General features: G+C 33.9%; 1 protein-coding gene across 1 annotated transcript in view; it reads left to right on the top strand.

Moving 5' to 3' along the window:
• Positions 1-16,569, top strand: part of LOC100714016 (E3 ubiquitin-protein ligase RLIM-like) — a 194,953-nt gene extending 178,384 nt beyond the window's left edge. The window contains exon 4 of the mRNA XM_063240416.1: positions 14,441-16,569. Coding sequence (XP_063096486.1) covers positions 14,441-16,433 — 1,993 coding nt within the window. The 3' untranslated portion in view covers positions 16,434-16,569. The remainder of the gene's footprint in view (positions 1-14,440) is intronic.
• The last annotated feature ends 1,705 nt before the right edge of the window (positions 16,570-18,274 follow it).

An 18,274-nucleotide genomic window follows, 5' to 3' on the forward strand; every position in this document is an offset into this window, starting at 1 on the left:
TTGCATTCTAATTATTTATTAGAATTAAAGTTTTCAAATCTCATATAATGCTTCAAGGAAATTATGTTGAGTAATTTAAAAGTAAGTTGAGTAATTTAAAACATCGTGGCACTTTTCAATTATCTAATACCACACATTATAATCACAAATGATGAAGCACGAAAAGCCATTTTACTTGTCTAAGTTAAAAAACCAGTGCACTATTTGGAATAACAAAAAGCATTTCCAACCAAAGTACAGATATAAAAGAAAAATCACAAAACATCTGTTCATATTGTAATACCCTAATCTATTTAGAATAAAGAGCATTGCAGACATTTGAATAATTTTTGAAATTGTCTTGTTTTACTAAGAAAATGCAATTGTTAATGAGTCAAATCCAAATTTCTGAAACATTTCATAAATAGGCTTTTGTGCGAAAGATTCTATAAGCACTATTTAAGTACTACTTTTAAAATTATAAAAACACACTTTTCAAAATTACTATAAATTATTGTTTTAGAGGGGGAGAGTATGAATCTTCTTCCATTTAAAAACTGCTTTCTGAGTACACGTCTCATGCCTTCCAGTGGGCGAGAAGAATCTTAAGTGTTTCAATGAGAACCATGCCTCACTCATGTTGATGAAACCAGAGAGGATTAAAAATTGTATTTTCAGTGCAGAAATACAGTGTGAGCTATGGCTTGTAAGACTCCACTTTAAAAACTTTGCTTCAGTTTCTGTCCACATATTCAATTCTTTTTCACAAACCACTTATTGCTATGAATAAATGTTGCCACTTGTGAAAATTCCTTATTTTTTGTATTCAAAAGGTAGCTTATTTGGTATTTTGAAACCATTTCTGAGAGATAATGTAATACTAGTCAATGCTTGCTAAACAAATAACAAAAAGTGACCATGGCGATCAACCATAAAATATGTAATACTGACAAATACCGAAGTTGAGTACTTTTATCTTCTCATGGAAAAGAGCTGTTTATACCCTGATAGTAGTCACATATTTCTAATAAGAATGAGCAACACATATCAAGTCTTGCTATATAATGGAAACCAAAAACCGAATTCAGCCCACTGCCATTTCCTATGATCTTCACTCAGAATATCTCTTCTAAAAGGAAATCAAATTTGTTGAAATTAATTTATTCTTTCTTTCCACCCCAAGTATATTATACAGACTCTGTTCTGTGTTTTCACGTCTTTTTGAGTGTACTTTTTATGCTATCTAAAAATTTTATAAAATTGAGCTTGTTCTTCCTCTAGTAAAAGGGAGCTGCCATAGATGTTTTCATTGACTAGAGAGATAGGTTTATGTATTTTAGGTTTTTTTTTTTAATTTCACTATAAATTAAGTGTACAATTGTATGTATAAAATTTAAGAAATTATGATATCTCAATACAATGTGCAACAAGTGAGTTAAGCTAATTATCGTATCCATCAGGCCAAATACTGATCAATTTTGTGGTAAGAATCTTTTTTTTTTTTTTTTTTTTTTTTTTTTTTGTCTTTTTCCTTTTTATCGGTATCAGGGATCGAACTCATGACTGCCTGCTTGCAAGGCAGGCGCTTATGCCACTGAGCTAAATCCCCAGCCCCTGTGGTAAGAATCTTTTAAATCTATCTTTTAAACAATATAAAAATAGACCTTATAGTTAACTATGGCAACCACACTGTGTAGATCACAAAAAATATTGTTTTAATGCTGTATCATGTGACCTTCATCTCTTGATCCTTTAACTGTTTACTCACCATTCTACTTTTTATTCCTATGAATTTGTTTGTCTTAGATTTCAAATATTAACAAGAACAGTCTGTATTTGACCTTTTGTACCTGGCTTATTCATTTACCATAATATTTTCCAATCTCACAAGTTTGACGCAAAGGTCAGAGATTTCCTCTACTGCCAAATAGCATTCCATTGTGTATATACATTTTCTTTATTTATTCATCCACATAAACACATAACACATAAACAAGTGTTTATGTACACTTAGGTTGATTTTATAACCCGGTTGTTGTGAATGGCACTGCCATGAACATTAGAGTACAGATGTCTCTTTTGCAAGGAGTTTTAAGTCTTATGAGTAATTATTTGAAAAAGTCATTGCTAAATCACACAGCATTTCTATTTTTAGTTTTCTGAGGAGCATTAATGCAGTTTTTCACAGCGTCTGTAAATGTACATTCTCATGAAATGTGTGTAATTTTTCTTTCACCTTTGTGTGCTATCCTCTCATTTTCTGATAACATACATTTTAACATGTGCACAGTGATAATCCATTATGATTTTACTTCTGAGATCTTTCAGCATTAGTGATGCTGAGCATTTTCATACACCTGTTGGACATTTATCTCACTTTTGGGAATTGTCTATTCTGATCCATTCTAGCTGTTGATTTTTAACTGCTGAGCTATATTAAATACTAGCTCCTTTTGGATGTGTGGCTTAGAAATATTCTCTTCCAGTCCATAGTCTGTCTCTTTACACTACTATTTTTGTTTTTTTGCAGAAGCTATTTCATTTGACATGTTCTCTATTTTTGCTTTTTCTACCATGACTTTAAGGGTAAAATCTAAGACCTGTTTGCCCAGATCATTGTTGTGTTGCTTTCCCATGTTTCTAGTAGGTTTGGTGTTGTGATCATTAATTACTGTGTGCCCACTTGACTTGAATAAGCATAGCCTACTAGAATAGTGAAGTTCTGGGTGTCTGTATGATTTATGTGTAGGCCACACATTGAGGGAGGGAGACCCATCCTGATACGGGTACATCAGCTAGGAGGTTTGTAGTCTGGGACAAAAAGACAGAAAATTCCCCGTTTTTTTCCTTTGGAGAAGCTCCAGTCTGCGCCGCGTGCGGTGGAAGTTTGTCTTCACTTCCTTCAGGTTTGCAGTGCAGATCCTCAGCCTCCTGACGGAGCTTTCGGTTTTCCCGATAGATGTGAACCAATCTCTTAGCTGTGCTCCAGCTTAGCGAAGCTCCACCGTCGGACAATCCTGCAGCTTTTCTGTACACGTAGGGTCATTTCACATTTTTCCACCTCAGATCTGGTAGATGGCCTTTGTGACTCTTCTGCTTCTGAACTTGTAAGCCTACCTAGAGAATCCTATGCATAATCATATATTTTTTTCTATATTAACTTTACTTCTGTAGTGAACCCTTATTAATGGAAGATTCTGCATTTAAGATTTGATTCATTTTGATGTGACATTTGTAAATGGTATCAATTCAATCTCATTTGGTTACACTGCCCATTTAGATTTCCTAACAACATTTATTAACAAATGATATTTTCCCCATGTCTATTCAACTCGCCTTTATTAACAATCAGATGGTTAATCATAAACACTTGTGTTCTTTTTTGGACTCTTTAATTTCTTCCATAGGAACAATTAATGTGCCATATTTTTAATGCTAGTAACAGTGTTTTAATTACCATAAATTTGAAATCAGGTAATGTGATTTTTTTCTTTCTATCCATTATGATATTTGTGCTGTTTGAAGAGTTTATGCTCTTTCAACTATTTAATTGTATTATTAAATAAAATACAACAACTTAATAACTTCTTAAGCAAAGTGAAATATATTGCTTTAGGTAAGACAATTGATCACATTAGTGTTTTCTGTATAACACCATGGAAATAAGAGCTGGTGTTTTTTCTGAATTAAAAAAAGGAATAAGCATAATATTTTGTGCTTTTAAGGCTCACAATTTTTATTAATGATTTTTCTTAATTAGAACATTTTTGAGCATCTATCACTATACCTAAATTCAAAGAAAATATGCTAAGCAATTCAAAACAAGGCTCTTCCAAGGATGAGTCTTGAAAAATTGACAAACAACATTAAATAATATAAACTTTTATATATATATATATATATATATATATATATATTTTTTTTTTTTTTCCTGGTACTGGAATTGAACTCACAACCTTGCACTTACTAGATAGGCACTTATGCAGCTGAGCTAAATCCCTGGCATAATCCCTGGAATTTTAAATAAGTAAATGTAAAATACTCGGGAAAAATAAAGGAAAAACTAATTTACTTCTCAAACTGAGTTAAGACACATGGCCTGAAGAATATAATGGAAGGGGTATTGAAGGAAAAAAAAATACTTTCAAGAGACAAGAAATATTCTGTTTTAAGTGACAAATTGAATTCCACAAACATTGAGATTGTTTAATCCTATAGCTTCCAATATCAGTTCTGTAAGTTATCATTTTCACACTTCACATGGAGGCTGCACGGTTCACGTTACACAGGCAAGACTCCAGAGTGGCACATGCGCAATGGTGAGCAGACCCTCCATCATACCTACAGAAGCTCAGAGTATGTTAGGGAGAGAGAAAAAGGGAGAAGTAGGAGATGAGTCCAGGTAGTACAAGCCACAAGTTGTGTAATATCTTGAAAACCATGTTAAGGATGGCATGCTTATTCTAAATTTTAAAGCAAGGAATGATATGATAAATTCACTCTCTATTTAAAACAGCATTTGGCATTTGTGTAGGGAAGACAAAGAAAAATGGATGAAACAATCTCAAAAAATGCTATGTAATAAATGGTGGTGATCCTCCCAAGAATATATATATTGAAGCATTACTACATATTTAACAGTTTTTGGATTTAGGCTTTTGGGAGGCTATTAGGTCTTGATAAAATGTTGAGGGTATAGGTCCCATAATAGAATGACTCTCTTTATAGAGAACTTTGGGAAGCCAGAGTTAAATCTCTCTCTTTCCATTTGAGGACAAAAGAGGAACATGACCTTCTCCAAATTGAAAAAGGATTCTTACCAAAAATTGGATCTGCTGATACTATGATCTTGGACTTCTCAGCCTCAAGATTCATAATAAATAAATATGTAACTTCTGGTTTTTTAGTAGCAGCCTGAATTAACTAAAACAGGAAACTTGAGAAGGATTATATTTCAGTCATATAATACAAGGAACCTAGATAATAACTATAATGATCATAAAATGTAATCAAGGTGGAGATTTCTTAAGATTAATAGTGACATATTTGAAACTTTGCACTATACTTTAGTTCTCAAGTTCTTAAACTAAGCCAGCTGTGCTCTAATCCTCAACAAGATAACTACACACTATAGGGTTTTCCAGAGTACTCTAGTGCTAAATCCTTTATATCAGTATGTTGGCGACAGTAAAAACATCTACACCTGATAGACTTATTGTGGGAAATTAATTCATTAATACACACAAAATACCTGGAAACTTAACTCCCACTTACCAAATATTGTTGACGATTATTGATGGAGAGTGGGATATGAGTATAAATAGGTCATCAGCAAGCAGGATTCATAGATTCCTAAGACATATCAAGTGAAACAGCTACAAATTTTAAGATTTCACAAGTAAGAACTAATTGTGTGTTGAATTCATTGACCATTACGTATCATTGAACCTGTCAAGTTCACTTTTATTTAGAGTTTCAAAAGATACAATTTACTGATAAAAATAATTGTTTTCTCTTTACCTGTAAATAAATCTATTGGCAAGGCAATTTTAGAATTAACAGCATATCTGATGTAGGAAAATTGGCATAAAAATAAATTAGTATAGTCTCTAAAAATAATAATTTTTAAAAACAGAACAAAAAATCCAATTATTTCTTTCTAATTTTTCAGCTTGTCTTTCAAAGGTTTGGGGCTGGGATTTAGCTTAGTGGCACATGTGCCTGCTTGGCAAGTGTGAGGTTATGAGTTTGATCCCCAAAATAAATAAATAAATAAAATTTTAGAAAGGCTTTATTACAAATTTCAAAATGGCCACAATCACACAAAATAAATATATATTTAAGTAATAAGTAAATTCAATTCTATAGTATGAACAAGATGTTTAATCACTAAAATTGAGATATCAATACATAATTATATTTTCTCAGAAGCTGTAAGATTACTTAATCCTTCAAAGAATATATCAATAAAAGGCAAATACCTAAATAGTATCCATCTTTATCTGCAATGTTTTTGGAATTTAGCAAGCTTTGATCTCGCATAGGGGCTGAGTTTATGTTCATCCTATAAAACACAAATGTCTTCTTTAATATGATGAATATTTTTCTAGAATGGAGTTATTAAATAATCAATGGTAATCTAATCTGTTCTTTTTTTCTCCCCATTTTTGAAACAACAATAACCTGATAAAAGTTACAATAGTTTTAGCATGAAAGACTATTATTTTGTGGGCTTTCAAGTTTTTTTTCAACTTTGGTTGCTTCTTTAAAAATATTTTTAAATTACAAATGTGCAAAATAATTTGAACTATGAATTATGAATATTAACTTCCAATTATGAATTATGAATACTAAACGGCTGAAAATAAAAACAAAAAAAAGCTGAAAATGAGCATAGATAATCCAAAAATCCAAAAATAAAAACCATACTACATTTATCATATTTATTGCCTGGTATAACAGTTTTTTTTTCATGAATTTAATGCTTACTTCTGATCATGTGTTAACACTTTGTAATTCCCCATCTCCTCAGCAGCTAATGAAGGATAACTCAGTTTTCTTTCTATGTGATTGTTGAAATTATACATTGTTACTCTTAGTTTAGAAAAGTTTCAGCTTTGCAACTTATAATTAATAAGTGAAAGTTGGGGAAAGTGCTCACCTTTCATCTGTGAACTATGAGACTTAGAGGAATTGTCCATAAATGTACTTTGTTTTAAAATATTTATTTTTTTATACTGGGACCTAAACCCAAGGTATTCACACTTAACTACATACTCACTTTTTAAAAAATTTTATATTCTGAGACAATATCTCACTGAGACACTAACTTGCTCATACTGAGGTAATATTTGCAATCCTCTTGCCTCAGATTCCCAGAATTCTGAGAATATCTGCATGTACCACAATTTTTGATTGTCTTGATGCGTTATAAATGTTGTATCATTTCACCTAACCACATATTCCCAGGTTAAAGCTCTTTGAATTGGGATCATATATTTCTGTGTTGAAATATTTACAGAGCTGATATAATGGATTGTAAATATTCTCATACATCATATTATCATTGAGAAAATTAATTTAATTTTTGTATCTGAAGTGACCATGGAACCAATGAAATATATTTGTAATTAAGTCTAAATTAATCTATACATAACTCACTTCTCATTTGCCTACTCTTTAGAATACCAGGTCTGGAGGGGGAAAAGCTACAAAAAAATAAGCTACCAGAGTAGAATCTGATTGTAGTTAATTTCTCACTAGTTCAAAGTGTACAAAAACACAATTCTATGAAGAAATTGAAAAACTTTGAGATCCTTGTAAGAGATTCAGAACATTAAAGCTTTATAATCTTCATTGACTCAGTTTTGTATCTTTCATTGCCTATTATACCAGCAGGGCTTTATAGACTATGAAATACTTCCCCATAAAAAACACAAAATAAATAAGTAAATAAATAAACAAACAAACAACCCAACCGGCAAACAAAACAACAACTACAAAAAACTAATGTAGTGTGTTTTAAAAATTCGTTAAGTTTTATATGACTGAGGAAGTAAGGGGTGTATATCAGTACAGGTGGAAATTTTACTATAAAGTATCATTAACCAAGGAGGTTTTGATTTTCTCACACTGAAGTTCAGTTACACTATATTATTCTGCACATATAGTAAAAATACCTCACGGATCCATATAATACGTACTGTAGCATTTAACATTGAAGCTTTTGAAGGAAAATTGATCAAAATTTTAAAATGATAATTAAAATCCATACTTTTGTGTGAGAGTAAGACATCAATAAAATACATAGCTTTTTGTGGTCAACCCAACATCAACATTTCCTTAGGTTTGATGCAACTGTTTGCTACCACAAAGACAGGTTATGAATATACCAGGCCAAAGGAGGACCATAACAGAGCACGTATATGTGTTTCACATTTAATAGTTCATTTCCTTATCATTAAGAATTGAGCACATGATGCACCATAGTACAGTTTCAAAAAGCGATGATAATTCCACAAAGTCATTGACCATATATATACATAATGATTTAGCTCAGTGGCACAGGTGCCTGCCTGGCAAGCACAAGGTTGTGAGTTTGATCCCCAGGGCAAAAAAAAAAAAAAGAGAGAGAGAGAGAGAAAAGATGCTGAAAAGACAAACATTTTATGGAGAACTTTTTGTAAGTACTGTATTTTGCTGTTTTGTAAGATAAATGACCATTCATAAGAGTCATCTCCACAATAAACAAAGTCTCCTGAAAAGAAATCTGCTGGCTTAGTACTCTAGATACATTTAATGTTCAAATTCTTCAATGACAGTGATGATGTTTTATCAAAGAAAATAACAATTTTTTAAAATTCACATTATGTTGAGTATCAAATATATTTACTGGTTAATTGATAACCAAATGAGATTATATTCTTGGTAGAGGTGATAGAATATAAAAGAACTTAAAACTGAGAACATCAAAGATCCTAAAACTAGACTTTTTCTGAGATTTTATTTTATGTCCATTTTCTGAGTAGAATAAGAGAATTAGCATGTTAGTAAAGCACAGGTTTGAGTGTGCCTGTAGATTACTGACATGCAGGCCGACAAACTGTGGGTGGGGATAAAGACCCATCTTAGTTACAGCTGGCACCAACCAATAGGCTTGCAGCCTGGACAGAATAAAAAGGGAAAGGAAGCAAGCACACTGAAGTTTCCGTATCTCCAGCCTTCTGTTATAAATCTGAAGCTCACTGCTGTCACTTTTGACGTCAGTCTCCCGCTTCTTCAACATTTCAATGTAGATGCTCACTGGTGACCCTTCAGTGAGTATCCAGGCCTACAAACCTTGAACTGGTTTTGCATCCTGGGTTCCATTTTTTCTGCAACTTCTATCCTCTCAGGATGAGTAGCTGCTGGATCTTCCTGCTCTCCAGCATGCATCAGCCATTGTGGGTTCACCTACCTCTAAACCCACAGACAGTCAGGTTAGATTCCCCTGCCTCTGATCCTGTAAGTATACATAACAAACCCCATCACACAATTATACACAGATTTTCTATTGTTTCTTTTTTCAGGCAACCCTAAATAACACACTATTCAAAGACAGTTAAAGATCTACTATAAATGGAATGCAGTGTATAATTATATACAATATTTTAAAAGCTTTCTGTTCTATAATATGAATGGATATGTAAAACGATACTTTGTCATTTAAATAATGTGGAATACATCAACATCTTAATTTGGATTGTTGATTAATTCATGTTCTTTTATAATCAAAGGGAATTGTCTAGTGTCATAATATCCTGAGAGATCAGAAGGCATATTTTTGAGTAAACAAATGAATTAATTACTGTCTGCCTTTACTGTTATTGTAATCTTTATTTGATATATTTTATTTTGATAAATCTTAATTTCCATGGATATCTAATCATCAAAGTGATGACAAAGAATTATAGTTACCTCATTCATCACCATTTTATTATTAAAAATCTATAAAAGCACAACTGTATTTTCCATTACTAGATCTGGCACTAAACACAGTATAGAATTTATTCTCTGAAATTCTCTGATTTTAAATTCCAATGATCCCTTAACTCAAAGCATTGTAAAAGGCAAATGAAATGTTTTATGATAAAGATATTGTGCGTTCTAGTCTTCACCCTGCAATCCAAATTCTTCTAAATCAATGCAGAACATGGGTTGAGTTTTAGGTGACATCTCAAAAAGTTAAAGCTACCAGACTATTTTTTAACCATGTTCATGCAAGATTTAGAACTTCTAATGTTCTTTTAAGAAAAGATGTCCTATTTTAATAATTATTTTAACTAATCACTAACTACTTTTAAAACTTAATTGATCTTTGACTATTAATATGCAAAATAGCCAAATTTGAGGTTTGCTGGAGATGTGTATAAAAAGAAAATTCACAGTCACCACTGCTGGACAACTACCTTTTAATTAAGATGCCCACTGATTATTTCTTCTTGTTTAGGGCCCAGGTTTAACGTATCCTAAGTAACATATTTTATTTGACACACTAAAGTAATTTAAGGTAAACTACAAATATTATAATAGTCATATTATATTCTTTTAATAAGGCCTATGCTATGTCTCTAAATAAATGCAATTATTCAGCTGTTACTATAAGCTTATTAATGAAGTTATTCCCAGTAAATCAATAGTAACTCTGACAATTAGAAAAATCAACTAAGTCTGTAGTAATGGTACTAAGAATATATATGATATAAAAAAGCATTTACTCAATCAATCTATAATCAATAGAAGCAAAGAGAGTTAGTCATATTTGAGCCTTGGCTCTCTTTTGTTGGAGAGTGTTGCAGCTGAATACATGTGCAAGGATGTCACTTGGTCCTGGCATGGCTGAACTGAGATCAAGGAGACACCTCACGATATAAGATAGGCCACAGCTGAGGCCACTTGGAGACTTTCTAAATAGTTTTCCTTAATTAGCATCATCTGTTGCTCTGAAGGGTCCTTGAACCTTGCCCAACATCCTGTTTAGGTTTCCTTCATTGTCCACTCAATCCTTGCTTTTTTGCTAAATATGGGCTGCCTAGCCTCATTCAGCCAGCTAGCTGAGTTACGAGCTGTGCACAGAATTTCACTCCTCCTGCAACCCTAAATATCATGCCTCTTGGGGCTAGTGATTTAGCTCTGTAGCACAAGCGTCTGCTTGGCAAGTACAAGGTTGTGAGTTCAATCTCTGGCACCAAAACAAAACAAAACAAAACAAAACAAAAAAAGATCATGCCTCTTGTCTCATGCCTTTGGGCCTTCACTGTGTACTTGAGAGCTTAGGAGTGTAGGCACAGATCCCACACTCTTCATCCTCCAGCTCCTTTAATTCACTGTGATGGAGTTCTACTGCTGTGTTGAAGCAAAGAACATGGGATCCCTGTCCCCAACCCAGCCTATGGTTGCAGCTTTTCACTGGATGAGGATAACCTTGGTTATTGCCTCTAATTCCAGACTGTAGCACCTGTATATGCAGAAATTGGGGCATATTCAAGACTCCTCTGCTCTGTGAAGTGCCCACTTATGGTGGGAGCTATGGTCAACCCATGACAAGATGACACCAGGCACCAATCTCCTACCTCCAGATTGTTTGTTGGGTGAATAGCTCATGCTGGAAGGTACAAACCAAAGAGGATCTGGCCTACTTGTAGAGCACAGTTGACATTCTGAGAAAATCAGGCTTTCTCTAGTCCTTCACTTCTGTACAGTGTCACAGTTTCTAGCAAAGAAATAAGCCAATGGAGAGAACACAGAACTTTTTGCTCATCCTGAGAGAACTGATTTTATTTGGAACCAATTTGGGAAAGTTTCAGGCCAAGAGATCTCTCAAAAATAAAGTACTTTTTGGTAGTAAACCAGTTCAGAGGAGATTAGTTACTTCACTGAAGCAAGAAGTGAAACAGCAGAGCAAAAAGAAATTTAAGAGATTTAGCAAAATAATGAGCTAAGAAGAGAGCAATTATGGTTGAGGAAAGTCTCAAAAGCAAAAAACTAATTTGATGTTACAGTTTGCACCCAAAATGTCCCCCATAGCTGGTTGTTTATCGAAGGTGACTGGGTTATGGCAGTATCACAGTTGATTTGCTGTTAAGAGTTATAGTCTGTTCAGAAGATATGGGTGTGTGTGTGACTTGGAAAGATCCAACTGTTCTTGCTTCTCCTGTAGTTCTCTTTCTCACCTACGTAACATGTGAGGCAAGTCTTCTATGATGACCCTCTGCCATGACGTCCTGCCTTGGAGGCAGCCAAGCACCCACCATAAGAGAACCTCTGCTCCTTTAAAATGTGGGTGTTGAGTATTTTGTTTTGCAAGAAAGTGATTAAGACACATATGCATAAGAACAAGAGTAAATAACAGAAATGGCCTTCAAGAGTGCCCAGATATACAGGTAGCACATGACGATTTTAATGAAGCTTTATAATTATGTTCAATTAACCTATGATTTTAAAATTTAAATTCAAGTTGGGCACAATGGTGATCAACTTAATGATAATCTATCTACAAATTAAAAGAGTAAGAATAAAAACAAGACTGGAGATACTGCTCATCGCAAAGGCCCTGGATTCAATCCCTAGTACTGAAAAATAAAATTGAAATTATAATAAAAATATCTCACCAATTAGAGAATAAAGAGATATTGTTTCTAAAATAAAATAAAAATTTTGGAACTAAATTTTTTTAAAAATAAAGAATTAAACATCAGTGGGAGGCCCAAACCTGTATTTCAGGTGGCAGACAAAAGAACATAAAATTTGAAAATAAATAAGTTTATGCAGTTTAAAGAATAAATAGAGAAAAAAGACTTGGAAAATGTGGGACACAATTATTTGCTCAAACAAATATGTGCTACACATAGCAAAAGAAGATAAGAATGATAAAGATGAGAAATTGTATTAAGCAACAGTTGCTAAAAAATATTCCAGATCTAATGATCATCTTTATCCACACACATGCAAGCAGCACAATGCATTTCTGGTAGAGTAATATATAAAAAATGTTAATTTACCCACATCAGAATCTAATGTGGAAAGATAAAGATTAAAAGAATATACTAATAACAGCAGGGGGGAAAATGATTTAACTCTCTATTTTTAAAATAAAAGGATAGAAAAAATGTATCTTTCATAAACCATAAAATACAATACATATTAATAAAGTAAAATAAGACATGCTAATAAAATAATCCATTAGACAAGAATAACAATAGCACATATCTATGCCTCTTCCTTAATTACCAAAATATATGAACAAAACTAACAAACTTTCATTGATTAGTAGAATATACAAATTAGTAGCTAATACTCCAATTTCAATAATGGACAGATCTATGGACAATATGATCAATAAAGACATAAAGAACTTGAACATTGTTATAAACCAAGTAGAATTTTTGAATGTCTAACAACTGAATGCACATTTTAAAATGTATTTCTCTGAGATCCTTAAAAATACACCATTTTACCAGGCAATGATTGCCTTAACACAGTCAAAAATATTTATATCATATAAAGTATGTTCTTCAACCACAATCAAATTTAATGAAAAACAAAGGAATAAATTTGGTAGTTTCAAAACTACAAGGATATTAAGCAATACCTGCCTAAATAACAACAGATCAATTAAAGCACAAGAAAAGTTATAAAATATATTGAAATAAGTGAAAATATAAACACAATACACTAACACGGAATGACTTTAAGCAGCATTTAGAGGGAAATTAATTACTAGAAATGCTTCAATTAAAAACAATCGTAACAATAATAGAGATCCATTTTAAGACAGTTGAAAAAGCAAACTAAACTTAGAACAAGCTGAAGAAAGTAAGTAACAAAAATAATGAAGTATACAGAACAGAAAATAGAAATAAACATAGATTAGCTTCTTGAAATTGTCAACAGTTTTTCAATCATTTCAACATATTGCTCAAGAAAAATGATAAGCATTTTGGATGGCAAAATCTACAAGTAGAGTACACCCCTAAATACCACACAAAATTTGAAGAATTAGTTAATATTAAGAATATAAGTCTGTTAACAAAGAAGAAACAACTTTGTAAGGGAAATAAATTTTGGAAAAACTAAATGGGTAAAAGACAAACATTAAAAATAATTCTGTAGCAAATATTGCAACTCAGTAATTAAAAACAAAAACTCACACAAAATAATAGGCCCTACCCTAGATGGATGGCTTTAATGATGAGTTTTACCAAACATTCAAAAATCACTAATACAAATCCTTTACAAATTCTTCTTAAATATAGACGAGAAAGAAGACATTATCTTGTATTCTGAGATCGGTTTTATAGAGACAAAATAAGTATTAACGAAATACATGAACATAAATCAAGTTCAGGCAAATATTCCTTAAAACCATAGACTTTAATTTTAGAATAAAATACCAACACACTATATCCAACAGCATACAGTTTTTGTAAGTCCATACATAGTAATCTATTGCAATTTATTCCATGATTGTATATTTGGTTTAACATCCGAATAATGATGTAATTTATAATTTTAAGAACATAAAGATTAAAAAGTGAGAAGTTTCTATTAATAGATACAGAAAATAAGCTTTACAAAATCTCACCCTCTCTCCTCATCAAAAGCACTCAAGAATAGAAATGATTTCATCAATCTAATTAAAGGCATCCATGACAAACCCCAAACTTGGGGCTTAATGGTGAAAGATGAAATATTTTGACCCTCACTCCAGGATGAATGAAGATGTGTGCTGTTCCTTCTTGTATTCCATGTCAAATATAAAGTTCAAGCAAGGAAATTTTAAAAAGAGAGACAAAAGAAATTCTTATGCAAACAGAAGAAAATTATTCCTGCTCTCACACTGCACATAGAGTATTCTAATGAATGCACTAAAAGTCTATTAGAACTAAAAGTAGTCACCTCCAGTCGCTGCTTGGTAACGAAGGAGGAGACAATTGTTGCCCGAGCAACGTGTGGGCAGAGAGGCTGGGCAGGAGGAGCCTCGGCCTGTGAGGTCCTCACCAGCGAGCTTCAAATCCACAGCAGGCCAAGAGCAGAGCAGACGCGGTGGGGATGCCCAAACTAAGTGTCAGATTGTGACCCGAGAGCTAGATAATTTTTCCCTTGTTCATCAAGATGGAGAAGTTCAGATTCTAATGATACAGGCGAGTGGCCACCAGGCTGCAGCACAACACAGAAGACACATGGACCGCCTGGATCGGGAAGAAGCTTTCTACCAATTTGTAAATAAGTTGAGTGAAGAGGACTATAGACTTATGAGAGATAACAATTTGCTGGGGACTCCAGGAGAAAGTACTGAAGAAGACTTACTGAGAAGACTACAGCAAGCTAAAGAGGGTTCACTCCCGCAAAACTCAGATGGAAACCGAGCAGGCCATGCGCCCAGGGGCGGCTCCCTCATCAACTGGATTAACTCTTCTGCACACATTAGAGACAGAACGAGGAGCAGACACACAGCAGACCTGCTTTGGACTAGTCCAAACCCTGATGACTTCAGCTTCGGCTTAGCCATAGATGTTAACCAAGCTCAGGAGAGCCAACACCCAGAGAATGAAAATGAGGCATCCTCCAGGCGCTCCACAGGACACATCGCAGGAAACGCCAGCCCACGGGGAATGGAAAACCCACGACCTGAATCCACATCCGCAAGACCTTCCAGGTTACGACGGAATTCAGCTGAGACATTGACGACGCTGATCAGAAGCCAGAGAAGGACCAGAAGCCGCACGGACCATCGCACCAGAGCCAGAACCGAAAGGAGCAGGTCAGCTCTGCGGTCACGGAGGGACATTCCACAAATACCTGCTCAGAGTCTCGCATCTCAGGTTTTTGAGCGTGTAAATGACACAGAGGGAAGTTACAGAAACCTGCGCCACGTGACACTGAGACAAATAACTGAGGCTGAGTTGCTAAGCAGAGGCCTCCTTGCAGCTTCTGAGACCAGACAGGCCTCTGAAGGCGCAAGCCCTGCAGGCACGGCCAGCAGTGGTCAGTCCACAGGACCGGGACAGAGAACTCCAACCATCGTCTTTGGTTTTCAAGTCAGTAGAGACCAAGCTCAGGAACATCAACAGGGAACTAGCATAGCCAGCAGGACTCGGTCAAGGTCTCAGACTCCAAATAACATTGACACTAATGAAAGTGAACGAGGGCTTTTTAGACGTACATTTTTACACTCTGGGCAGGCAAGTGTGAGAACCTTTGTCAGAACCATGAGGATTCCCATTCGTAGAATCTCGAATACTGATTTAAATGAGAATAACATGTCTTCTGCAATTCAGACCATGTTAAGGCAGATGATGATAGATTTTGGTGAACTAAACTATCTCAATTACACTGATAGCAATTCAGAACTTGGTGCCTTGATCTTGAGTGGAAATATGGAAAGATTAGACTCACAGAATGGAAGGGGGACTTCTGTTCCTGGTAGCAGTTCTGGCTCCAGTTCAAGTTCCATTTCCAGTTTCAGTCTGAGTTCCAGTCCAAGTTCCATCTCTAGTGCTGAAGTTTCAGAAACCAGTTCAGAGCTATCTGACGGCAGTAATGAAGAGAGCTTATTGCCAAGTGACAGGCGAGAGGGGCGGAATCGAGCCTCAGCCTCCCTTAATGAAAGTGGCTCTTTCCCCTTCTTTAATCTGGCTCAGATTTTCCTCTTAAATGAGGTTGATGATGATCAACCTAGAGGACTCACCAAAGAACAAATTGACAATCTGACACTTAGACATTTTGGTGAAAATGATGCATTAAAAACCTGCAGTGTTTGCATTAGAGAATATTCAGAAGGCAACAAGCTTCGTAAACTACCTTGTTCCCATGAGTACCATGCCCACTGCATTGATCGCTGGCTGTCTGAGAATTCTACCTGCCCCATTTGTCGCAGAACAGTCTTAGTTTCTGATAACAGACAAAATGTGTAATTAAAATCTGAACTCCTGGGCTGTTTATCTTGTGCAGTGATGAGCAAATAATAATTCGCTGATTTATGTTCATGTTGGAGTGGCACTTAAATGTAAAGTAACAACCTGATATGAGTTATCTCTTTTTAAAAGGAGCATATTCTTTCTCAGACATCTTCTGTTCCAGAATAAAAGAAAGAATTAAACAACACTTTTTGCAACCTAAAAATCTGATTTTGTTGCACTTGTGTTACTAATAATTTATCATGTACCCGTGTAAATTCCCCTTTTATTATTTTCAGAGACCTCCCTTAGCAAAACAAAACAAAACAAAACAAAACATAAAAGTAATTTGATATTATTGTGGGGTACAAGCTCAAAAAGTTAACTGGTTTTTATTCAACTAACTGAAAATATAATTTTAAAAACCTATTCTCTTTACAATAACATAGAAAAGGATAGTTATGAATCATTTTAGCTAAATAATTCGTACTCTGAAAAATACATATTATTGACTAAAGTTAAAGTCTTGGGTAGATAAAAGACGTGTTTGACCGGCTCAGGGGATTTGATAGTGTTAAGTGGTGATACCACCTTTCTAGTTCTAACATTTATGCAATCCATATTAATCACTGAACTACCATTTTAACATAAACAGAAAACTAATCCTAAAACTTATATGAAGTAATTAGAGACATGAGAGCTTCAAAATTTTTCAAAAGAGAAACAAATTTGGAAGACTAATCTTTATTACAAAGATATGACAATGAAGAAGTTGCTCACAAACATACAGACAGTAGTTCAATGGAATAGAATTGGAGATTTAGAAATCAACCAGTCCATTTCTGATCAGATGAATTTTTAAAATGATGAGATAATTCATGAAGAAAAGTAGCTTTATTCTACAAGGAGATATACGTCTGCCAAACAAAGAAGTTGAATCCATTTCTTTAGACATGCACAAAATTAACAGGAAAATAATGACAGTCCTAAATCTAAGAAATAAATTTATACAACCCAAAGCATGACAGTAATATTTAGCTAAGGAAATCCTACCCAAAAGAGCATCAAAGTAAGAGTAATAAAAGATATAAAAATGTCTGATTGGCAGGTATAATATTTCATCTAAGTGAAGATATTTTAAAAATCATCAGTGTTAAAGTCACTGATACAGAAAGGGAGAAATCATTTGAAAATTATATGTCTGAAACTAATATAAAAAAATTCATCGCTCATTAAATGGCAATAACAAGGTTTTGATAATGGACAATGTGTCCAAAAAGACATTCATTGAAAGGAAATATAGAGATGGTCAATAAATTCACAAAAAGATTTTTAACATCACTATTCATTAGGGCAATCAAATAAAGACATTGCTTCATACCCACAGGAATGGGAAAGAAATATTAAAATATATTTTTAAAAAAGCAGAATCCTCATGCATTCCTAACAAGAAAATGCATACTATGTACAATGCAGACACTTTCATAAACAGTATAATGGTCAGTTCCTCAAAAATAAATATATTACCATATAACCCAGCAAGGCTAACCCATATATATGGGTTATACACATACACACACACACATACAGAATAAAAAATTTTTCACAAAAACTTGTGTACGAATAAACAATAATTCAAAACAAAGATGGAAGAACACATAAAATGTTCACAAACAATGGAAAAGTAAAATTTTATATATATATATATATATATATATAGAGAGAGAGAGAGAGAGAGATGTGCTATGCAACATTGTTTAACAAAAATGATGTACTCAAACCTGTCCAACAAGAATGAGTCCTAGATCATTGTGCATGAACAAAGCCAGACACAAAATGCTATGTTTATTATCTATCCA

The sequence above is a fragment of the Cavia porcellus genome, unplaced genomic scaffold (genome assembly GCF_034190915.1).
Source record: "Cavia porcellus strain 051 isolate PalLab524CR breed Dunkin Hartley unplaced genomic scaffold, mCavPor4.1 scaffold_30, whole genome shotgun sequence".
In the NCBI taxonomy this organism is placed as follows: Eukaryota; Metazoa; Chordata; class Mammalia; order Rodentia; family Caviidae; genus Cavia; species Cavia porcellus.